We start from the raw sequence: 24,423 nt of genomic DNA, 5'->3' as shown, positions 1-24,423 counted from the left end.
TCGCCCTGTTATTTCTCCCTTCCTCCCTCTCCCCACCTTCTCAGTCTCTATGCTGTCTGCGTGTGCTCCTGTTCTTTGCAGGCCTATAGAGATGAGGAGGAAATGCGAGGAAAAACGACTGGCTTTCCTCCTAGTTGACCATAAATGGTGGAGGAAATCCCTCTCATTTGCTGAAGACAGCATACATTTTTAAAAATCATTGCTTGCCTAGAGTGAGTTTGTGCTGTCTGCAGTGCTGGGCTGATGTGACCTTGCCTCCGGCCGCAATGCTGACGACAGGGTGTGCAATTCTGGTTCATTTCAGAGATCTGGTGTTCGGGATGGGGGGCTGAAATTCCCCATGCATCTGAGGCTCTCCCTTTTCCACCCAGGTTGCCAGGGGCCCGGGATACACTCATGCTCACATATGCAATAACATATTATAACATATGACGGTCACATGTGGAATGTGATGCTAGATCCACTTGTCACTTCACTAAAGGATAATAATTCAATTCAACTGCAGAAAGCTTTTCTTGTGGGCTGGGTAGCAATAAGAAGCCAGCAAACCATGGACAACATTTTGGTCAAACTGTCTTTAAAAGTTATAACATTGTTGCAGTTCATCTTCCCCTGGGCTCAAAAAGAAATCATTAAAAACAACCCAAAACCCTAAAAATCCTACTATGGATGAGCCCCACCGACCGCTGTATATCCACCTGCTCCTAACTTCTCAGATCTGCCCCCAAATACCAGAAGGCAGAAGAGACCTCTAGCAGACCCTCCACTTTATAGATGAGGCTCCAGGAGGACTACAACCAAGTCCAGGACGATCCTTTAACAAAAGGGAATTTGGAAGGCACCAAGACAAAGGGACCATGAATAGACACAACATGGCATCTGGGATTTAGAGTGAAATGATGTGGCTCTCATGGCCGTCACCAACGAATGGCCATGAGAAGCCACTCACCCTGCTCTGGGCTTCGGTTTTCTCTTTTATAAATGCTGTGTGACTGACCATCAACATCTTGGGGTCTACTCTGTGCCCAAAGGTGATTTAGCATTTCACATATATACATCATTCATCCTTATCACAACCCCAAAATGCAGACATTATTCCCTTCTACGGATGAAGAAGCCAAGGCTCTGGGAGATTAAAAAAAGGTCACACAACTTGTAAGTGGCAATGGTGGGGTTTAAACCTAGGCTGTCCCACGCCCTTCCTGCCCTTCCTGCCACAGTGCCCCGTGCCTCCCTCAGAGAAGAATCATACAGAGTCTATAAAACAATGCATGTGGAAAAGCACTTGAGGGACATGGGTGGCTCATTCGGTTAAGCATCCAACACTTATTTCGGCTCAGATCATGATCTCAGGGTCATGAGATTGAGCCCTGCGTCAGGCTCTGTGCTGGATGTGGAGCCTGCTTCTGATTCTCTCCCTCCCCCTCTGTGTCTGTCCCTCCCCCAACCCCCATGCACGCATGCACACATGCTCTGTCTCTCAAAATAAATAAAATATTTTAAAAAATAAAAATAAAAAAGCACTCAATAAATTCTAAAGGGACCAATCTTTCTCATAATCACAATAATCCAAAGAACTATATCAGTCCTATTCAAAGAAAGAAAACAACCTTTATTCCTAAGTCTGTCAGCAGACCTTGCCTTTCTGAAAAATGTCATCTCCCTGCTGGGATGAATAGCTCCATAAGAGGGTCAGAGTCCTCAAGATGGAGATTCAACTCAAGACGGAGCATTTGTGGGAATATTCCCCGGCTCCCATCCCTCTGACACTTGAGTCAGGTGCAGATACTCCAAAGCAAGGAGGGGTTCCATCCCTGTGTGCCCCAAAAGGCAGTCATCTGCAGACTAGAGATCTTGACATCAGACATGCAAATCCATCACCATTTTAATTATCTAAGTAAATAGAGCTCTTACCACCATCTGCCAAGATGCCAACCAGTCGTGATCATCACGGCTCCCCCCGCGGTTCTCTCTGTGTGAGAACCATGGAGTCATCGTTCAAGGGGCCACTTGGGCCCACATTTCTGCCAACAGGATGAAGGCATCCGCAGCTGAAGCCTGCGGCTGGGAGCCAGTGCCGCCCTCTCTCTGCGCTAGCTCACCTTCTTCTGAGCACAGCTCCCTTGCTCCTGCACTTGTTGTGACCACCTCTGGGCAGCACTGACGAGTGGGAAATTTCCCTTAACAAGAATCATTGTTTTAGAACTCAACCCCACAGCAGAAAGCTGGGTGGAGAGGCATTCTGGAACATGGGAGGGTGTGCAATCCTGGTGATTCAAATCACAGGAGCTTTCAGAGAACAGACTATACTATAAACGCTTCTTAAGGTGAGGGCTCTGTCCACGTCTGTTTCTCTGGCTGGTAATGGTGCCGATGGGTCGATTATGCCAGCAAAGGGCTCCTATGGATGATCTGAATTTATTGTGGCTTTCAGGGAGAGGGCAAAATCCTCATTGGCCCCACATCACCAACAAGCCATGACCCAATATTGGGGATGATTTTCTCATTTTCCTTGACAGGCCATTTGTCCACCACCATCACGGGTCATCAGAAAACCATTTAAATGACAATGAAATGGGTTGTTCCAGTTCAGTCTTCTGCAAGTACAGACACAAGAACTGACAGTTAAAAGGAATTCCTTCGGAGAAGACATCACTGATGCAGGTAGTGTCAAGGTTTGGGCATTTCTCTTTCAGTAAGGAAATTTAGTGATAATCGGGATTGCTACAGACAGTGGCATCAAAAGGACCGACTAAATATATGGCCAGGAGACCATTCTAAAAGGAGATGAAATTTCAGAGGCAGAGAGACCTAAAACGACATGATGGATGGCAGTGGATATCCCAAGTAAGACCCTGAGCTTGGAGGAAGAGGGGTCAGACTTTCCTGAATTCCAGTCTCTGTCCTGCCAGTTCTAGCTGAATGACCTCAAGCAAGTTAATCTATCTCTTGCTGAGCCAAAGATGCCTTATTTGTAGATGGGGACCATGAGAGTCTCTACTTCATAGGGTTTGTGAGGTGAAAGGAGATAATGAATGAACAAGGCATTTAGTCCAGTAACTGGCATATAGCTGGCACTTAGTGAGAAGTTATCTTTATCATCGCCATCCTCATGATCCACAAGCATCATGTTCATGGCTATCATGAGGACTGTTGCTGTCTGTACTGTGTGTGAGTGTGCAAAGACCAGAGTAGTCAAAACAAGTTGCTGAGTAAGACCTAGCAAGCCTGATGGGCCTAGATCTCACATATGACCATGTGTGCATCAGACACACTGATGGCAGACCCTCCTGCACCCCTCATTGCATGCCAGGTCCATGCTGGGCACTTGACGCACATTCCCAGTGAGGCCCTATGAGGTAGGTATTACTAGGATCCCCTACATCCATGTAAAAGTATTGGTCAATGAGAGGGAAGCAGAAGTGTCCTGGGAGACTGCTGGGAAGTTTCCTTAAAGGAAGGAGCCCACTCTTCTTCATGTCTTCTTCTTCCTGCAAAATACTGGTCCCAGAATAGAAAGCTCTGCTCTTGGAATAGTGGATGAGAGAAACAGAAGGTGCCTGGGTCCCAGACAAATTATAAGCCACCTTATCAGCCCTAGATGGTCTTCCTTTAAATTCACTGTCCTTGAGGGAAAAATACAGATAACTCTATTTTATCCAAACCACCACTGTTTCTGGTATTGCCTTAAAATTAATCCCCCAAAATATGCCAACATGGCCAAACAATGGATACCGAGGAAATGTGGCACCTTTTAATGGAAGATACGTTAACTGAGTTCACAATAGAGCCCTGTGTCACCACTGGCCAGTGTCACTGGATATCTATGACACAAAAGCATAAAAGCATGACACCAAGGTTTGAATGAGTTTAAATTAAAGGACACTTCCCTTTCAGCTCGATAATTTAAACTATACCAGCACCACACTGTAGCAACTCTGTTTGGTCACTCTCTCATTCACTCATTTGGTGATGCTGTGGTCAAGTAGGGAAAACACAGATTTTGGGGTGAAAAGAACCTGGGTTCAGATCCCAGATCTGGCATTACCAGCATATTCTCTTAGGCTGCCTCATCAACTCTTAGCCATACTGATCACAGCAAGTGAAATGGTAATTCTAGCTGCCTCTCAAGGTGGTTGGGGGGAATAAATGAAGCATAGTAAGTGATAATATATTAAATAGAGCTGAATACCTGTGTCCTTTTTCCTTCCAACATGTCCCTAGATCAAACCTTATCTGCCTGGCACATGACCAGGGCTTAATAAATGGAAACCATGTACAAATAACTTTACTGCTGTTGGTCATAATAATGATACTGAGGGAGTAGTAGGGATCATGGTTGTGTTCCTAATAGCAGTGATAGTAAAATAATTGAAAGCCAAACCAAGAAAGGGTGAGAGCCAGGGATGTCTCCAAATGTGCACTGTGAATGCCTACATGATCAGAACGGAGCTGGTCGGCACTGGGCAGGAGACTGTCTCTGGGGGAAGCATGGCATTTCTCTCATGAATCCTCATGCCTGTTCCCAGTAATCAAAACAGCTGTTTTCCTCACTCACCGAGCAATCTTGTAATCGGAAAAGAGCCTCTCTCTAAACCCAGGTGCTTAAATTTTGTCCAATGAATTCCTCCCCTCTCTTAAAACTAATTTTTAAAAAGTTGAGGGATGGGATGAAGGAACCCCTTGAAATTGTTCTCCTGTACGGGTGTTTGCACGCCACATGGTAGGACGTGAGATGTCCTTGCCGATGCACAGGGTTGGTTATTAGGACATTCAGCATAACTCATGCGTATTCAAAGAAACTAAGTGAGCACAAACTGGCCTTGCAAAAAACCATAGGCAAATCTCCAAGTCACTGTCCCTGCAGCCTGTTCAAGATCTTGAGAGAGCCCTGATGTCAGACATCTGAGCATTCTGATAATGGGAAACAATGCAGCAAGAAATTCTACAACATAGCTTCAAATTCAGCAAGCATGTGGTTTGTCAATATGGTGGAACCCCACACCATTGTGTTGATGATGCTGTGAGTGAGGGACATGGACACTAGGCACTACTTATTGCTGAGTAGGAAAAAGAACAAGTTATAAAAATAGCATCCAGTGAGAGAACTCAAAATAATGGTTATGGGGGTGCGGGGACATTGAGTTGACTGGGAAAGGCATACAGAGCCTTCTGGGGAGCTGGAATGTTCTACATCTTGACATGGGTGGTGGTTACACAGGTGCATGCACACGCCAAAAGACATCGAGCATTCACTGTGTGCACTCACTGTATGGGTGTTAGCCTCAACACAAATGAAAAAATAAAATAAAATAAAGCAGCCTATGATATAAACTCATTTTTAGAAATAAAGACATGGAGGGCAACTGGATGGCTCGTTCAGGGAAGCATCTGACTCTTGGTTTTGGCTCAGGTCATGATCTCAGTGTCCTGAGAAGAAGCCCCAAGTTGGACTTGGTGCTCAGTGTGGAGTCCACTTGAGAGTCTCTCTCTCCTGCTGCTCACACACATACTCTCTCTCTCTCTCTCTAAAATAAGTAAACTCTTTCAGGAAAGAAGGAAGGCAGGGAGGGAGGAGAGAAAGGAAGGAAGGAGGAAGGAAAGACGGGCATGAAAAAATGCCCGAGAGATTATACACCACAATGTTAACAGCAATCAGCTCTGGGTACTGGAATTATAGTGATTTCCTTTTAAACACACCTATATTTTCCAAATTTGGGGAGTGTGTCAACCGACTCGGACACTTAAAGTTAAATCCATCCTGACCCAAAGTTTAATTATCTCTCCGTGACACCTGCAGCCGCTCACTTTTCTTCCCCACCGGCCTTTCCTTCTTCACTCCCAGACTCCAGCCGGCGAGGGTAAGGCCCCCAGAGCTGCCTGAGGAACTCTCTGTGATGGGTCAGGTAGACAGGACGAGGGTGGGGGATGGGGAAAATGGCCCCTTGACACTATTAGATTCTCACACTGCCCTGAGCCTCTGCTCAGACAAGACTAGGTTGCCTGGCGCACCTGCCTTCAGCCTCCATAGCAGAGGTGATATCCCGACTGTCCTTCAGTTTTGGTCACGTCTGCAGGTATCCCTGACACTGCTTTGGCTCAACTTCCGGCCTCTACTGATGTCTGGGTAGGGATCTGGACCCAGACCCCGTGAATCCAAGCCTTTGGGTGGGAAAAACCTCTGACTTGAAGTGAACAGGCATGTCTCCACACACTCGTTTCTTGCTGAGCGACCATCAGCCAGGGCTCTGCATTTCCATTTCTTCATTTATAAAAGGACACTACCCCCTGCTCATTCTAACTGAGAAGGTGATTACGAGGATAAGGGAGTGGAGAGGAAGGTGAAAACTCCTGTTGCCTTCTAGCCCCAACTTTTAGCAAAGTGCCTGAGGCTGTGTTCACCCTGTTAAATATCAGTGGAAGGCAGAGAGATGTAAGGTATTCTTTTTTTTTTTTTAAAGATTTAATTTATTTATTTGACAGACAGAGATCACAAGTAGGCAGAGAGGCAGGCAGAGAGAGAGAGCAGACTCCCTGCTGAGCAGAGATCCTGACGTGGGGCTCAATCCCAGGACCCCGGGATCATGACCTGAGCCAAAGGCAGAGGCTTTAACCCACGGAGCCACCCAGGCACCCCAAGGTACTCTTTTTACTAATTATTTCTCATGATGAGAAGATGACTGCAGGGACCAGGGAAGTTGTGTAACTTCTTTGCATGAAAGCCACCTGTGGGAGCCAACAACCTTGCAGCGAGATTCACATCTAGCCCGAGCAGAGACGGACACTGGTGAGTGTTCAGATGCGCTCAAATACAGGTCAGAGCCCATTACGGAAAGTAGCTCTTCAGAACCAAATGATTTCCCACCGGCAGCTTCCGCCTGACTCTTTCAAGCAATATATCTGATACAATAAAATTTCAGTTTGGGAGAAAAGAAGAGAAAGAAGGGGCGGCTGAGAGGGAGAGGGGAGGGAGGAAATGACTTGTAGTGAATTCATAAATCCCTTGGAGCTTATTAAAAGGCGATTTGACTTACTCCCTTTAAAAGATCACAATCTGTATTTTGGAAGTCAGAAGGTCTGTGAGATCAGACAGATAAAAGGGGGCTTTGGGAGAAGAAACAAGTGGGAATGTTGCTCTGACAAACCAAAAATGAATGTCCTTGTTTCAAATTCCGGATTTTTTCGATTCAGGTATTCCCGGAGAGCCCGAGAGGTTTGGCATCTCTTTCAGATTTGTCTGCTGCGAGCAGGACATCGCGCCGGGTATAAAGGCAGATTCAAATCTGCATCCGCCCATTCCTGCTCTGAGAAACTCCAGGCCGGAGACAAGGCACATACGTAAATCATTCCCACCTAGGGCGGCCAGGGTCACAGAGGGGCACCTGGATACGAGGGGGCCACAGACGGCTGAAGACCTGGTTGGAGGTGAAGGTCGTTACCACTGAGCCTCAGGAGAGGAGTGGGAAGAAGCAAGAGAACCAGAGCTCCTGCTCAAGGGCCCAGCCTGAGCAAACAGCAGGTGTGTGGAAACACAGGCTCCTGGCAGAGACCCAGCGTGGCTCCATGGAGCAGGAGCACAGGACACGTGAAAAGGAGAAACAAGATACGGCGGGAACATCTGCTTTGTGAAGGTAAGGGGAGTCGAAGTCCAAGGGAGAGCCAGCAGGAGCTGCAGAGACTTTCGAGCAAGAAAGGTCAGAAGCCCAGTCGCTTCCAGGCGCTCGACCAGGCAGAGGGGAGAGGGTGGAAAGGCAGAAGGGGGTGCAGGAGGCAGGAAGGCTGACGAGGGCACACCTCCGCCAGGGAGGGGGCTACTGCTCCTTCTTTGTGAGTCACTGCCTGAGCACTGAAGTCCGCTCACTAACAGGCTTCTTCTGCCCCAATCAAACGAGGGGAGGAGAGTGTGGGCAGCAGATGGCTCTGAAGACCAGAGAGGCGTGCGAGCAGGAGGCTGGACTCGGGGAGAGTAGGGCGGATGCAAGGTCGGAGGGCGAGAGAGGAGTGTGCGGAAGAGACCAGGGAAATGGAAGGTGTCCAGGAGGGACTGAGTAACCTGTACGTGCGCCAGGAGGTCCGGCAAAGCTGGAGACCCTCAGAGAAAAGGTGACAGACTGGCCCCAATGGCACTCATCAGACTGCAGCACATTAAAAAGCAAACTGGAACTGGCTAGAAAGAAGGAGTTCCCTCCTTGCCGCCTCTAATACCGCCCGGGTTATGGGGTCTGTACCCCATCGACATGAATCTTCAGCAGCATCGTGCTAACAACCAGCAGCTGACACATGGCCTCTCCCGGCAGTAGCATCTCCGAAGCCCTGCGAAAGGTTTTCCCAAAGCCCCACAAGGACTGGACCACCACCTCCACCAGAGATGCTGAGGACTTCCAAACACACTTTCACGTATCTCACACCTCACTTTATCCCCATCTTAGGTGAGGGATACAAGATAGATAATAGGCAGATAATATCCTCACGGTAGGAAGTCCAGAGGGATTGAGGGCTTGGAGAAGTCAGGAGATCCGGTGGGGCTTGATGACTTAGGTTACCCACTGCAGCCTGAGCCCAGCAGCTGGCAGGACACCGGCCATGGGCTGAGGCCACGTGACGCTCTCTCTCAGCGTCTTCAGGGCCATGATCAGGCAGGGGGGAGAGGCTGGAAGGGGGGCCCAGCTGCAGATGAGCAGGGCTGGCTTCAAAGAGAATATCAGAAATAGTAGCATGAACTGTGCTTCCTTCCTCCTTCTCTTCTCTTTGTTCCCTCCCTTTCCAGAGTCCCTACTAAGCCTCATCTGCCTGGAATTGTACTAGATATTGTTGGCCACCCACCTCTCGGAAGGTCCCGGTCCTTTGGAATCCTTGCCTTGTTGTGCTGCCAACAATCCCCCACACCATCGTCCCAAGTCAAATATACTCTCCACTTCCCAGGTAAAATACACCAGGCCTAGGGGAGGTAAGAAACTCAAGTGTAGGATGTGATATTTGATCTGGGCCTCAAAGTACATGTAGGAGGTCACTGTGGACACAAGCAAAGGCCCAGAGGTGCCTGAAGGCATGGAATGATCTGGTATCTGTCAGGAGTTCTGTGGAGAGTGGGGGAAGTGGAAGCCGAAGGGGAGTTGCTGGAGATAACGAGGGAGTAGGGCCCCTGGAGGGCCTGGTTTTTTCACTCCTAAGGCCTCGGGAGGCCATCAGTTGAGGCAAAGGAATGGTAAATCCTTTCCATGCTTCTAATGACAAATCCAGCTGGACAGCCGGACATGGAAGAAAGATCTTACAGGGTCTGGGGAGAGTGGGTAAGAACCTGGGCCATGGTGAGACAGTGGGAGTGGTGACCCAGAGCCCGGATTAAAGACTTGTTCCTGAGCAGAAAGTAGGGGCCTTCATTAATAATTAGATTGGGTTCCGCTGGGAGGAAGAACTACAGACTCTGTAGTGATGTCATTAATTGAGATGGGATGGAAGGAGGGAAGAGACCCAGGAACGGCGGAGAGCAGGGGGAGGATGAATTGAGGTTAGGGCACAGGGAGTGTGAGGTGCCCAGAGACATGTCCAACAGTCCTGTGGAGGAATGCCCAGCATGGAGGGAAAAAAAGAGTGGAGTGTCATAGACTGCAAGGTCAGGACCACAAAGGCTGAAGCCTGAAGACAGACCACAGCGTATGGCAAGCAGGAGGCTTGTCCTGGATGGCCTTGGCAAGAGCATTTGCAGGAGTAAAGAAGGGGTAGAAGGTAGACACAGGTGGGCTGAGAGTGAGGAAAGCAAGGGGACAGAGGAAGAGGTACAGCTGGGCTCCTGTGTCCAGCTCAATCCTTACCTGTACCACTTACGTACCTTCCTTCCCAACGCATTCAGGTAATTTCTCCCCTGCTCAAAGCGTACGATCATGCCATCAGTCCCCTCAAGAGTCAAGGCCACACTCGGGACCCTAGCACTCTCTCTATCGCTAACAGGGCATTTCAGGTCTCTGTAACAACCACCACACCAAGCCCCACTATGTGTTGTCAACCAGAAACCAGACTCTGGTAATTCCTAAACAAGCCTTACATTTTGCCACCTCTGCACCTCTGTTATTTCTGTTCCTTCTGCCTAGAACACCCTTCCTTTATACTTCTACTTGCTCAAATCCTGCCCAACCTTCTAGGCACAAGAACCTTCCTCGATCCCCCAAGCTAAATTAACTTCCCCTTGACCAGCAGAGCACTTACCAAAATGTATGTCTCAGGGTAGTGGCCTTATCCCCATTCTCTACCACCACTGGACTTTAAACCCCTCAAGAGCGACTGTCTGGTGTCCAAGGCCCTGCACAGAGTAGTTCTCAATCTGTGTCTGCTGTGTTGAAGACCTCCCGCTGCTATACCCTGTCCCATTTTAAAGGCTGTCCTTTACTCCTCCATCATGCCAACCAACCCAACTAATGCAGGAATGGATCCATCCAATGTCACTAATACTCTACCTGTGTGTCAGCCATTTAATAAAGCTATAGGTGGGCAGGCATATGGAGGAGTTAATTTCCAAAAGTTAGGATGTGAAATCCAAGTAGAGGTCTTTTCTATGGGCTAGAACTACGTTGGTTCTGGGGTGTTATTCAGTATCCCCTCTCAGTTTCTACTCCTCTTGAGTCATAGAGTGAAACACATTCCTATCTCCTACCTAACACAGGCGGACATGGTCCCTTCTCTTAGGAGCTCATAACTGGTGTAGGAGTTAAGATCCACACACAGAGAAGGTCCCTTCCTTCCTCTGGGAGCATTTTCTTGCAGGATGAGTGGGGTGGAACCCGAGCTACATAAGGCAACAGCTTGAAGAGCTCCCTTCAAGCCTGGGTGGTCATGGTGATTTTATGAGGGATGTGGCTTCTGTTCCACCTGGAAGGACTAGCAAAAGCTGTGGTCTGGGAAGAAGTAGAAGGTCCACCCAGATGAGATCAGAATGTGAGAATAAGGTAAAGGTAAGAATGGATCACAGATCAATGTGTGTGGAGCAGCCAACTGCTGAGGGGGGCAGCAAGACATAAAGTTAGAAAGGTCAAGACTACTTAGAGGGCACCTTTGAATACCAGGGAATGGGGAGCCTAGAAGGCGTCTGAGTAAGAAGACTTAGTGAAAAGTGCTTTTCTTTTTAAGGTCACATAGGCTAGTTGATAGAGGGTAGATTGGCTTGAAGATCTGATAACCTGCACATAAATGTTTGTTACAATAAAACAGCATAAGGAAATGGAAACAGAGTTGACTACTTGGTGCAAATTTGCATAGAAAATGAAAATGGGAAGACTTCAAAATAACAAAAAACAAAAACAAAGGTTTGTGTTCCTTGGGAACCAGGTATCCCACTGATACCACATTACCCTATGGGCAGAGAGAAATGCAGGCTCTCCACTCAGCCAAGTCCTTTGCCGTGAGGCACCCAAAGCCTCAGTGTGGTTTCACTAGCGGGAAACCGGGCGGTGAGTGAGAAATGTCATTCACTCTGGTCACTTTCATTCAGGGACTAGCAAAGTCCTCTTTGAATCTTCAGCCAATGTATTTTATTCAATGTGAAAGCCACTAAATTAATTTTTTAACATAATAAGAGTAGAAATTGTCAATTTTAGAAGCACATATGCGAATTTCCCTGCACAGGAGAGAACATGAATCCTATTAGTTAAAAATAGCAGTTGTGCTCACTTTCCCCCACATGCTAATTTTAATAAACTTACTCTGAAATTAGCCTGCCACTAGGAAGATAGCTGCTCATCCAAAATGTTCCCAGTAAGCATGAAGCTTGCCTTGCAAGAGCTCAAGTACTCCCAGGAAACTCGAAACAATGCAGAGTTCTAAATGGAACTCAGCTCTTCTCTCCAGACCGGGCTACCCCCACCCCTCCGTCACACCCAACACCCAGCTTCACCAACTCTCTAGGTCATCTCGGACTCCTTTGATTTCACCTTCCCAAACAGCTGACTATGAAATCCCGTAAGGGTCTTTTTAAAAAAATCTTCCTCACAGCCATTCTTTTTCCTCTATTCCTATAGATGGTATGTCTCCTTATCACTTTATTTATTCAAAACATCCAAATTCATATATTCTACAGTTAACACCTACAAAGGGCAAAATAATGGAGCAAAGAGCTAAGGCCACAAATTAATAACACATGGTTCCTACTTTCAAGGAGTTCAAGATCTTTTGGGTTCCGTGGGAAGATAGACAAGTTATCGGTTATTTAGAAACCGTATGATTAATGGTATGACTTCAGTGCAAAAGGAATAATTGGGAATGTAGGTGATGACAGAAAAGACTGGGTTACTGGCCTCTCATCTTGTCTTTCCCTGATTCCTGACAAAGTTAACAAATTTGCCTGAATATCCCCAGTACCTGGCATAGTGCCTCATAGATGTAAGAGGCTCTGTGATCATTGAGTTCAGTGGAAAGAAATCTATTCCAAATATTTTCATCAACTTGTAATCCAGCTAAAAAAGCACCCAGTGCCTCTCTATTACCAGCTACATTAGAGCACACCCTCTGTCTTGCTTTTGTAGTCGTTCACCATCTGGTCCACGCTGGCTATTCCAGGCTTAGTTAATGTCTGCTATACCCCAAGCCACTGGTTTCAGCCTTTACCAGAAGCATATCCTCAAAAGTCAACCACCAGCCCAGGGTTCATGCCTGCTTCCTGTTGTAGTCACCTATGCCCTCTTCAACCAAAGGAGAGGGACCCAGCTCAAGTTCCACTGCCTCTGAGAAGCTTTTTTTCTACTACTCAAGCCTTACCAACTGTCTATATATGTGCTCACTATTGGGTACTGCTTTTTCACTTAGTAATAATATTATTAACATGAATAATACCTTGAAATATTAACTGAGGTTCTATCTACCCACCTTGCCTCCACTTCCTATAACCCCTATCCCATTTCTCGCTACATATTCCTCTCCTTTTTAAAGAAGCCAGTCATTCTGCCTTGATGTTCCCAGAAAAGGAGCACCAAGCAAAACACAGGCAACAGAGTGATTGGCTTTTCAGTACTGAAAGTTTGGTCCTTAAGACATCAGGGCATAGAAGAGTGTCCCCAGGAGCTTCCTCTCCTAAAACCTCCCAAAAGACTAGAAAGATCTCCAAAGTTAAGGAAAGGACAGAATCAAGAGTATAAGGAGGAGAGCTTGGTTATCAGGGAGTCTCTAAGAATGCACATGGAGTTCTCCCCAATCAGCCTGGGTTGGGAGAGCAGAGTGAAAACCAGCGGACAGGGTTGGAGAGCATGGCTCGTCTTGATGGAATCCCAATGAAGTGGGGACCTGGACAGGTAAGTAGTGAGGCTCTCTGGAGCAATGGCGATCTTGACTACCCAAGTCTTCCCTTTAAAAATAATTATTTTAATGGAGATATAATTCACACAGAGAAAGATTCCTCTCTTTTGGGTATACAGCTCTATGAATTTTAGCACACACAACTCATGTAGTCTTCAGCTCGATCGAGGCATAGAATATGTCCGTCACTCCAGAAGGTTCCCTCATGTTCCTCTGCAGTCAATCTGCTCACCCCACTCCTGGGCTCTGGCAACCACTGATCTATTTCCTGCCTGTTTAGCTGTGCCTCCCCAGAAATTTCATATAAATGGAATCTTATAGTAGGTACGCTTGGCTTGAGCCTCTGGTTTCTTTCACTTGCCAATTTTTTTTTTTTTTTTAGTATAGTTGGCACATAGTGTTACATTAGCTTCAGGTGTACCAAATGTCTTAAAGATTCATTCATGTTTTTGCATGGACCAGTGGTCTGTTCCATCTTAATGGTGAGCACGATTCCGTCACATGCAGGTGCAGCCATTTACCGACTCATCAGTTCAAGGACATGGAGACTATTTCCATTATCAGCAATTATAAATTAAAACTGCTATAAACATTCACATGCAGGTTTTGGTGTCGACATAGGTCTTCCTTTCTCTGGGATAAACTCCTAAGAGTAGGACTGCTGGGTTGCTGAGTTAAGTGCATGTTTGACTTGATGAGAAATTGCAAAAGGATTTTCATGTCCTGTTCCTCCACTGACGCATGGGGCTTCCGGCTGCTCTCCAACCTCGTTAGCACTTGGTTCATTTGTTTTTTTTTGTTTTGTTTTGTTTTTCAATTCTAATAAGTGTGTCAGGGCATCTTACCGTGGTTTTTAACTTCTACTTCTCTAGCAACGGTAATAACGCATATCTGTTCATGGGCTTGTTTTCCATACAGATCTCTTGAGGGCAGTGTCTACTGGACTTTTCTGCCATTTTAAAAATTAGGTTGCTTGTTTTCTTATTATTGAGTTGTGCAAGTTCTTTGTATATTCCAGATATGAGGTATGTGCTCTGTGCAAATTTTCTCCCAATCTGTGGCTTATCTTTTCATTTTCTTAGTGGAGCTTTTCAAAGAGCTGAAGTTTTAAATTTTGATAAAGTCAAATTTATCCTTTTTTCCTTTTATGGTTTGTATTTTTCATGTCCTATGTATCCTTCTCACTTTTGAATCTTCCAAATTGTGAAAACAAAAACAAAAACAAAAAAAACCTCAGGTAGCGTTAAGAAGAACCCTCCCAAATTTAAGCACATACTGTTAAAAGATTATATTCGGTAGAACACCTCCCACAGCGAGGGGAGACCATGTGACTATGCTCAGACCAAGGAGATGGGAGCAGAAGTCATCCCTCATTAAACAAAAACCCCTAGCCCCGGACACCCCTTAACCTCTTTTTCTCCATCCTCATGGGCTGGGGCAAAAACATGGCACCAACCAGTTCTACACATACAGTTGGGGACCACCCCCAGGACCCACTGGAGTAAGAAGGTGCCCCAAAATCTGGATTCTTGAATCCGCCCTCCCCAGATGGACCACCACACTGTAACATGAATGAGACCTATGTACCTACTTTAAAACGATCTATTTTGAGGATAGGTATCTTGGTTACAGTGGCTTAGACTTCACCCTAACGAATCTACCCTTCCTTCTGAGTAAGTAAGACATAATCCCAAGGGTCTTATACCCAGCCAAGTGTCGTGTGGTACATCTACCCAGACAACTGCACAATAGTTTCCACAAGTTCCCCTCTGCTCAGGAGTGATTTAGGGGCAGGCAGAATAGGAACCCCTTGCCCCTAGCCTGGGCCAGACAGCAAAGTCCCCTAGGCTCAGAGCAGTGACTAAGCACTACATCGACACGAGTAGCATGAGAGGGGGACAAGGAGGGACACAACGGTGACCTCTGACTAGATACTAGCCTGAAAAGAGGAGACTGTGGCCCGGTACCAGAAGCGTGCCCCCCCACCGCATCACCCCTGCCAAGGGCAGAGTCCTGCTCAAGCCCCCTCGGATGCAAATACAAGCTCTGGGAAAGGAAGAGGCAGGACTCCAATCCAGAGCAGTTTCATTCCAGGGCAGGCCGGTGATCTGAGTTCCCAGGGAGTGACTCCTGCGGTTTTATGGAATGTACTACCTAAGAGCTTCTGTTTTCTCCTCTGAACTTGAAAGTATGGGAGGTTGAGACTGAAGACAAACAGCAAGGAGAGCCAAGTGTCCTTGCAAGTCGGGGATCCAGCTGTGCCCCAAACCACCCCTGCTTTGGAATTAGTAGCAGACCAGCTGCATTGTTTTGCTAGAGTTGCTGTGACAAATTGCCATAAACCGCGGGGCTTGAAACAACAGAAATGAACTCTCTGATACTCCTGGGGGTTAGAAGTCCAAAATTCAGGTGTCAACAGAGACACATTCCCTAATAATACTCTAGGGGATGACTGTTGCTTGCCTTTTCCTAGCTTCTGGTGGTTGCCAGCAATCGGGGGCCCTCCTGTTAGCTGTATAGCGTATAGCTCATCACGTGGCCTTCTTTTTTCTGTAACTTCACATGGTCTTTCCTCTGTGCATCCCTGTGTCCAAATGTCCAAATTTTCCTCTCCTCATAAGGACACTAGTCATTGGACTAGGAACCCACCTTAACTCAATTATGTCTTCAAAGATTCTATTTTGAAGCGAGGTTACGTTTGCAGCTGTAAGGTGGGGGTTAGGATTGGAACAGATATTTTGGGGGAGCACAATTCAACCCCCAACATCAGCCAGTAAATTCCCTGAGCTTAGCCACTTTGGGTTGGGTTTTTGAACATTTGCACCCAGAAAGAGGTAACCAAGGTTCACCCCCCAATCTTGGTCGACTCCTGAGACCCACAGCTGTGCCATTAACCATAGGACAACTATAGACAGAATTGAATAGACGATATGTCTATTTCAATCTCTCTGACCTGGGCAGAGGACCAGGGTCATACAATGCACTCAAGGAATATGAGACTGATTGCTATCTAATTAATTAACCAACACTCAAATAGTGAAAATAGGGACACTGAACTCAGCATGGTTTATCACAGGGCACCAGGCTAAGAGGTGGCTAGCATTTTTATTTTGGATATAGAAAGGTATTGATTGTCTGCATGGCTGTATTTCAAGATTTCTCCCTGATTTTGAAAGATCACCTCAGGTGGCATAAAGAACATCATTTCCTCCTCCCCAGACATTTAATTTCCAATACAGCACACAAGCCATGCTTTTTTTCACATGCATGGCCGTGTTGACTTCGGGGCCTGAGAGGAGACTGTAATTTCAGCTTGTTGTACTAGAAATATGAAAATAAAACTCATCTCTGTAGGATCATTTTAAATGAAAACTGCTTCCTAGAGTCAAGCAAGCTGAGGAAGTAAACTGATTGAAAGCGAGCACAGGGCTCTGGGCAGGAGGGGTAATGGTGGGCCCGGTCTTCTGCAGAAAACCAATGGGAGCTGTTGAAAAGCCCACTCAGCTCAGGTCAGATGTCTGGTGACATCTTCTCCAGTTCCTTCGGCTGGGCTCCAAAACCACTGTGAAACACCACCGGCCACTGACCACTCTCTTCCTTGAATCCTGCTTGGCTGAGTATCAGATATCTTCTCTATGCCAGACTCAGTCCACAGCCAGCCAGCACAACTTGAGTGGGCAGGGGAATCTCCCGGGTAGCTCAGTTTCTGAGAAAAGCAGATTTGAGGCTACACTCCTGGGCATTTTCATGCCATGGGTGTATTGGTTTCTTGTGGCTGCCATAACCAGTTATCACAAACTGGGTGACTTAAAACAGAAATTTATTCTCTCACAGCTGTGGAGACCAGATGTCCACAGTCAAGGTGTCAGCAGAACTGATTCCTTCTGGAGGCTCCGAGGGAGAATCTGTTCTGTGCCTCTTCCAGGTTCTGGAGGCGGCTGGCAAACCTTGACATTCCGGGATTTGCGCTGTACAACTCCGATCTCTGCTTCCATCTTGATATGGCCTCCGTGTGTGTCTGTCTTCCCATGACCTTTTTCCTTGTATCTCTGTGTCTGAAATCTAGCTTTACTTTCTTTTATAAGGACACCATTAGATTTAGGGCCCACCCTAAATCCAGAATGATCTCATCTCATAGTCTTTAACTCAATTATATCTGCAAAGGCCCTATCTCCAATAAGTTTCCATTCACAGCTACTCAGGGGTTAGGACTTTGATGCAGCCATGGTGAGGAGGTCGGTACACAACAGATTTGGGGAGAGACTCTGAAACTTGCATTTTTCCCAATAATGCAGAGTGACTCTTTGTACTTTTTGCTCCCTAAATGACTGGTGCAGGTGATGTGTAGATCATACTCTAACAAACACTGACTTAGTCTCTGATGATTCAAAGCTGAATAAAACATGATCCCCTTCCTTGGAAAACCTATTGTCTAGCTGAAAATGTAGACAGATGAGCCAGGGATTAAAATACAAAGTACAGTCTAGGTGGCTCAGTCGTTGGGCGTCTGCCTTTGGCTCAAGGCATGGTCCCAGGGTCCTGGGATAGAGCCCTGCATTGGGCTCCCTGCTTGGTGGGAGGCCTGCATCTCCCTCTCCCTCTCCCTCTGCTTGTGTTCCCTCTCTTGCTGTGTCTCCCCCTGTCCAATAAATAAATAATATCCTAAAAAAAAAAATGCAAAGTATAGTCTAATGATCCCAAGAAAGTCGGACAAACCAGGGTTCAAATTCTCTAGCTCCTTAGCCTGTCTGAGCCACAGTTTCCTTATCTGTAAAATACAAAGTAATTCCTACTCTATACCATGATGAGATTGAGGCTATATAAATGCTTAACATTGTTGAGGGACTCAAGAAATAGACATTCGCTATCATGAAAGCAGCAAGTATACCTCCTTGCTGTATGCCTTCCACATTCTAAAGTCTTTAATGAATGACTGGGGAAGGCAAGAAGGCCTTACCCTGAAGAAATGCAGCTGGGACAGGGGAGGCAACTCCTGAAAGACCCATTTCAGGATTTTGATTTATTCCATAAGCATTCTGGAGGCACCTGCTGTGTATGGAGCTCAGTGTGTAGGCACTTGGAACAAAGCCAAGGAAAACCCACGTTGGGTTGGGGGGGTGGGTAGGAACCACCAGTCTGCAATACACTGTGGTCAGTGCAAGGCAGAGGTAAGCCCACCACAGAGAGACACATTCGAATGCAATTAAGCATTTCCTTCCTTTGGTTTTCCATCCTTTACATTCCATTCCTTAGCACTCTTTGTGTCTATTGTGTGACTCTCCCTAACTGCAACATATGCTCCAGAAATTCCTGGAAGGCTGAAGAGGTTGTCAGTCTTCTCTGTACCAGATCCCAAGCACCATGTATCTGGCTGCGAATAGACATTTGATAAATACCCGTTGGAGTGGTGAACATTCCGCTGCCATTTCAGTGCCCAGGACTGGGACTGCAATGAAGAACCACCTCTGGCATCCTTGACTACTGGGTATGATTCCTGAAGGGCCAAGAGAAAAGTCCTCTAGAGGATCTGTCCCTTGACATAAAGCCTGATAGTTAGAGGAGACCCGGGTAGAACAACCTATCAGAATGCTGTCTAGTTGGGTAGGAGCTTTCAACTACCAGACCAAGAGTAAACAAACTAAACCAGGGAGAACTTATGACATCTTGTTCCTCTTCAGAAATACGCTTCCCACACACTGGACATTAAGTACCATTATCAGACTGACCTGGAGCCCCAGAAAATGACTAAAGGAGAAGAACATTACCAGGTTTCCCTCCAACATCCCGCAAGGGGAAGGAAGAGAGCAAATCACTACACTCTACATTGTGTGCACAGGAGTCAAGTCCAAGAAACCCCAGGTTGGCCTTGGGGCAGGGGGATGGTTCTCAGGAGGGAGAGAATGGAAAATTTCCGAGGGATGCTCAGCATGGCTTGGTAACGTGGCTAACTGCCGTCACATATGGTAGTGAGTCAGGAAGAGCCACCTGCCTGTGACAGGAACACATCAGTCCTTACTCTCACCCAGAGGAGTCTGTGGACAGCCTCTCGCACGCCAAAAAACTCAGGTGGGCTCAAGTGGGAACAGCTTAGACTACAAGTGGACCCCAGGGGAGTTTGTGACGGCGGGGGTGAGGCCGGTGGGGGGCGGGGGGACCTGGTGTTTCTGCTTCCACAGACCCGAATGACTTCCGCACCTGTCTTTCACAGCCTTTGATAAGGGCTCTCGCCTTACACGGGGTAGGCCCACCGTACACACGTGTTGACAGAAATGACTAAGTGACCGCATGAAGGCTACGGAGGATGCCGAACTCCCCCACCCGAACCTCCACTGCAGGTAATTCCACCTGGCCCAAGTGGAACCCCAGGGCCCAGATTCCCCCCCCTCCCCTCACCCCCTTTCCGCTTCGGCACGGGCTGTCCAATCGCGAGGCTCCAGAACAGTGGTGACCAGGCAAGCAGGTGGGGCTTGGCGCCTCTCCTCCCGGATGCCCGCGCTTCGCTCTCCAATCCGGGGCCAAACCCTGCCGCGGTGCGGTGGGGGGAGAGTGGGAAGGCCCCTCCCCAGAAGCTGGCACCAGATGGCGCGGAGCAAAGCGGCGCCCGGCTCGCCCGGGAAGCGCGGGAGGAACGGCGCACCTGGCGGGGGCGGGGGCCGGCGCGTCCCCCGCGCGTCCCCTCGCCGCTCGGCCACCCTGGGGGGCGCGGGCTGTGGGCCGGGGCGGCCGCTCGAGCCGGCCCTGTCCCCCCGGCCGGCGCCTCGGCCTCACCTCGCTCACCAGCCCCTGCCAGTCGCTCTCGGTCCCGTCGCCGTTCATGGCCTCCTCCTGCAGGCGCGGGCCGGCTTCATGGACGCCGCCCTCCTCCGCCTCCGCCTCCACCTCCTCCTCCACCTCCTCCTCCACCGCCTCCGCCTCCTCCTCCACCGCCTCCGCCTCCCCCCGCCGCGCCGCCGCCGTCGCCCCGACCCGAACCCCGCGCGGCCCCGAGAGGGCCGGGCGCCTCCGAGCCGCCGCGCCGCCGCCTGCGGCCGCCCGCGCTATTGACTCAACGTCCGCCTCCGCGGGAAGGGGAGGAGGAGCCGCGGCCTCCTGGGCCGCAGCCACAGTCCGCCGGGCCCCGGGGCTCCCCGCGCCGCCCGACCTTCAGGTTCCCGGCCTCCGGCTCCCCGATCCGCGACTGCCACGCGGGTCCTCTGACTCCTGCGCCCAGGCCCTGGCCCCACGCCTGCCATCCCGCCCCTGCGCCCAGCCTCGCAGGGAAGGAACCTGAGGGGGCCTCGGCCTGCTGGTCGCTACTGGCTCAGGGATTCCTGCTGTCCCCTGCCAGGAAGTGGGCTCCACAGGCACCTGCGTGTCCACTGCAAGAACCAAACCCCCAAATTCAGCCAGCCCCTGAACCACTGAGTAAGCCCCACTGGGGCAGGTCAGTGGCTTTGTTCTCCAGGGAACATCAGGTGCGGGGCCTGGCGCATAGTAGGAGCTGTACAAATATTTGATGGTCATGGGAATGAAGGGACCACGTGTTATATATTTAACATTTTTTTTAAGTTCCTAATGTTTACTTATATTTATTTCTCAAATTATCAGCTGTCATAAATAGAAAGCAAATGAAAAAAATTGAAAATAAAACAATACTGAATTCTAAATAGGACCCAAAGCTCTGAGTGGGATGCTGCACTCTTGCGGGGGATGGGGAGCCGGGGGGGGGGGGGGGTTGTGGAGAGGTGTAGGGAACAGGCTGGCTTCAATCAGAGACAGTCTCCTGAGAGGAAGGGCTGAAGAGAATTGCAGAGGGCAGGGAATCTTCACAAATAAGTCATTAATATTCAAGATGGTTTTCCCAGGTCTTCTAAACTCTCATGGACCACCACCAATGTGGACTTTCCAGGCTTGCAGAAGCCCTACCTGAGGGGATAAGCAGGTAGGTTTAAGAGGCTATGGACCCATTTCTGGGAGCATCATCGCCAGCCTTATAATTTTTAGCCCCTTTTGGATCCTGATCAGCCCTGTGAGATGGGTGTTCTCTTCATGTATCCAATATGGAGACAGAGATCTGAAAAATGGAGAAACAGAGACCCGGCTAGGACATCTGGCCCCAGAGGATCTCTTCAGCATCTTGGATGAGCATGATGTACCACACCTGGGAGAAGGACATACCACATTTTATCGTTGGCCTTGTTTTGTCGGCCTGCAGACCGTCTGTAAAATGTTAATAATTCCTTGCCCGTGCCCCAGCCTGTGTCTGTAGCTTTGACTCTACTCTAGGCTCCGCCGCATAACTAGCTTTAGCTAACGCAGTGTTTACAAATGTGCAGGAGGGCTAATCCTTGCTTATGCTCTTGGGAACCTGTGTGCCCTACCATACAAACAAGCCCAGGATAGCTTCCTGGATAATAGACTCAAGACCAACAACCAGCCAACTGCCACAGATACAAGAATGACGCCAATGACCCCCAGCTGCCACAGATGACATGTTCATGCATGAGCCCAGTAGGAACTGGCAGAAGAACCACCCAGCTGAGCCTGGCCCAATTTGTAGACCCCAGATCACATAGTTAAATACATGGCTGCTATGTTTGAAGCCACTACGGTTTGGGGTAGTTTGCTATGTATCAGTAGATAACCGGCATGGTGAAGCTACTGAGAAAGAGCCTGGTTGGTCAGAACTGTCCCTGGCAGCCATTAACAAGCAACAGCCCCTGGCATCGTGACCTTCCAGGCCTTCATCTAAAGAATATTCTACAACAGATTCTGGCAGGCCAGGGGCTCTGAGAGCCCACCAGTCAACCAGGCAGCACAGTTATTCAGTGCTTGTTGTATACAAATACTGTATACATCCTGGACATGTTCAATAATATTGCAGACCCTGGCCCCTGTCCTGGAGGGTCTGCAAGCCTTACCATTGAGGTTTTGCAAAGTAATGTTCTAGCAAATGGAAAGAAAAGAAAGAAAAGGCTAGAATGCATCCTAAGGCTTCTTATTTCCTGACCATGCTGGGCCACCTAATCCATTCTCTTTTTAATCTGAGGAGGTGAAAAGAAGGTTCATTTTCTGAGTTGAATGTCTAGGGTTAACTCAGTGTCAAACACTTGTTCCTAACAGCCTGATCAACGCCTCATGCTACAAAGCAAGGGATTGTCTGCCCATATATTGCCCTCTGGCAAACCATCTGGTTTCATCCGACCTGTCAAAGATCTACACTGCAGGAAGAGCAGGCATAACCCGGTCCATCTGCCTTCCACTGCCTCCTGGTCTGTGCCTCGTCTCAGCTGGCATTCAGGTAGAAAAGCAGCTCTTCCTTTCCTGTTATCATGTGCAGCTGAGGCTTTCAGGTCAGCTGCTGCTCTGGAGCCTTCCCTGGTGATTTCAGGCGGCAGGACAATCCAGAAGAAGTTGCAAGCCCAGGAATCGTCACCTGAGAGACCACATACCTTTAAGACAGCCCTCTGTATGACTCTGTTTCCCCTATGTGTTTTCCTTCCCTGCAGTTAGTCAACCAGTTATTGAGGTATTTAAAAATAAAATTGGGCAGGAAAATCAAAGAGCAGCGAGCTTCTACCCACCCCAGCATGTAGGGAGACTTTTAACTCCATTGACATGGCCTCTGTAGTTGCCTGGGGTTTTCCTTAGAGGTTTCCATGCCCCGAGTGCCAGCTTGAAGCTGCTTAGCTTGTGAGATGAGATTTAATCATGAACCGAGGCAATGGAGCTGCAAGCGATTCTTTTTTATCTCTTTTCATTTATGTAGCCTGACATTGAGTAATAATAATAATTAAATGCAGTTTAAGCTTTTAGGCACCTATACCAGAAGGCCTCTAGATACCTCATCAACAGTAGCCCAAGCTGACGAAAACAAAGCTAATTATATTGTAGTGAACTTTCATCAAAGAAAAAAACTGAAACTTCTCACCAACTGTCCTTATATCTGATAAAGGCAGTACACTAAGTGTTCCAACCCACAGTCCATTTGCACAGGACCAATGGAAAATCAGGAGTGTCTTAAGTCTTTTTCTTAAATTTGCCACCCAGACACTAAGTATTGAAATGTTGGCTTTTGCCTCTATTTTCATACCCTCTTAGCACTCTGAAAAATCTCCAGGGTCCCAGTTTTTCCATATTGATTCATAGCCCCAGAGCCAGGTTTATTTATTTATTTATATGTACCTATAGTGTTAGAAGAAAGTGCTTAGATGCTTTTGAGTGATGTGTCTGACTTTCAAAAGTTTGAGAAGGTTTTAGATGTGGCAACTCTAGAATAGCTTAATCTAAGACATTGAAGCAGCAGATAGATACTGATGAAAATTAAACCAAACCAACCAAACAAACAAACAAAAACCTCTGGGGAGACTGGGAACCAAAGGGCAACTTGAACTTGTTGGAAACGTACCCTCCCATCACCACATCTCCACTGACTTGCGAGATAACTTTGGCCGAGTCCCAGCAGGCCCCAGACACCCAGGAAAGCCCTAAAGCTTTTGATACAACTTCTCCAGACAGTATTTTCAATTCGGATTCTGGCGGCCCAAGCAAAAATGTCAATGTTCTCCTCAAAGGGAACCGAGCAAATCTCTAGTTGAGATTTTTGGCTCAGCTTTTCTCTGAACTACATAACTGGCAATATCCATGACCACTCCTTTCCCCCCAGTCACCTTTCTCCTGTCTGAATTAGGAAATCCAGTCTGATGAGCCTGGGAAGAAAATGATCTATAATGCTATGGTTCATAGTGATGTACGTTATGTGTACACACACACACACACACACACACGCACACTATATGTGTGTGTGTGTGTGTGTGTGTGTGTGTATAAAATTTAAAAAAAAAATTAACTCCATATAAGCCAAGGTCCCCAATTCTTGCTTTTGTCAAAGGAGGGACATTTAGACAGATCCTGCGGGAGCCCTCCCCCATGTCACCTGGTTGCTAAGTGCATTCCTTTGTTCTTGATTTTAATGAGGGGTGGCGGGTGGAGGACTGCAGAGAACTGTAGGTCCTAGCATCTATGGCAGTCAGGCTTGCTACAGAGCCCTGAGACCCGAGGTCCCCTGGGCCACTGGCCTCAGTTCTGTAAAAGATAAGGCTTCTCTCTTCGCCTACCTGGGGATGCTCTGCAAAGCACTTCATCCATCATTTCCCTACCAGGGCT

The 24,423-nt window shown here is 47.9% G+C and overlaps 1 protein-coding gene and 1 long non-coding RNA gene across 4 annotated transcripts in view; one reads left to right on the top strand and one right to left on the bottom strand.

The window, feature by feature from the left end:
• CCDC149 (coiled-coil domain containing 149) overlaps positions 1–20,296 on the bottom strand; it is a 98,163-nt gene extending 77,867 nt beyond the window's left edge. For 2 of the 3 annotated variants that reach the window (XM_082728045.1, XM_082728046.1), the window contains exon 1: positions 20,047–20,296. In XM_082728045.1, the coding sequence (XP_082584171.1) occupies positions 20,047–20,094 (48 nt within the window). In that variant the 5' untranslated portion in view covers positions 20,095–20,296. The remainder of the gene's footprint in view (positions 1–20,046) is intronic. The other variant, XM_082728044.1, reaches the window with a different exon arrangement.
• A 122-nt stretch (positions 20,297–20,418) lies between these two features.
• LOC309863333 lies at positions 20,419–22,603 on the top strand. Its single transcript, XR_014310999.1, has 3 exons — positions 20,419–20,732; positions 21,123–21,199; positions 22,381–22,603. It is a non-coding gene; the product is annotated as an uncharacterized lncRNA (long non-coding RNA).
• Positions 22,604–24,423: the final 1,820 nt, after the last annotated feature.

This window comes from Mustela nivalis, assembly GCF_964662115.1.
Source record: "Mustela nivalis genome assembly, chromosome: 4".
In the NCBI taxonomy this organism is placed as follows: Eukaryota; Metazoa; Chordata; class Mammalia; order Carnivora; family Mustelidae; genus Mustela; species Mustela nivalis.
The sequence above is the reverse complement of the archived record's forward strand: the minus strand, read 5'-3'. Positions and strand labels throughout refer to the sequence as shown.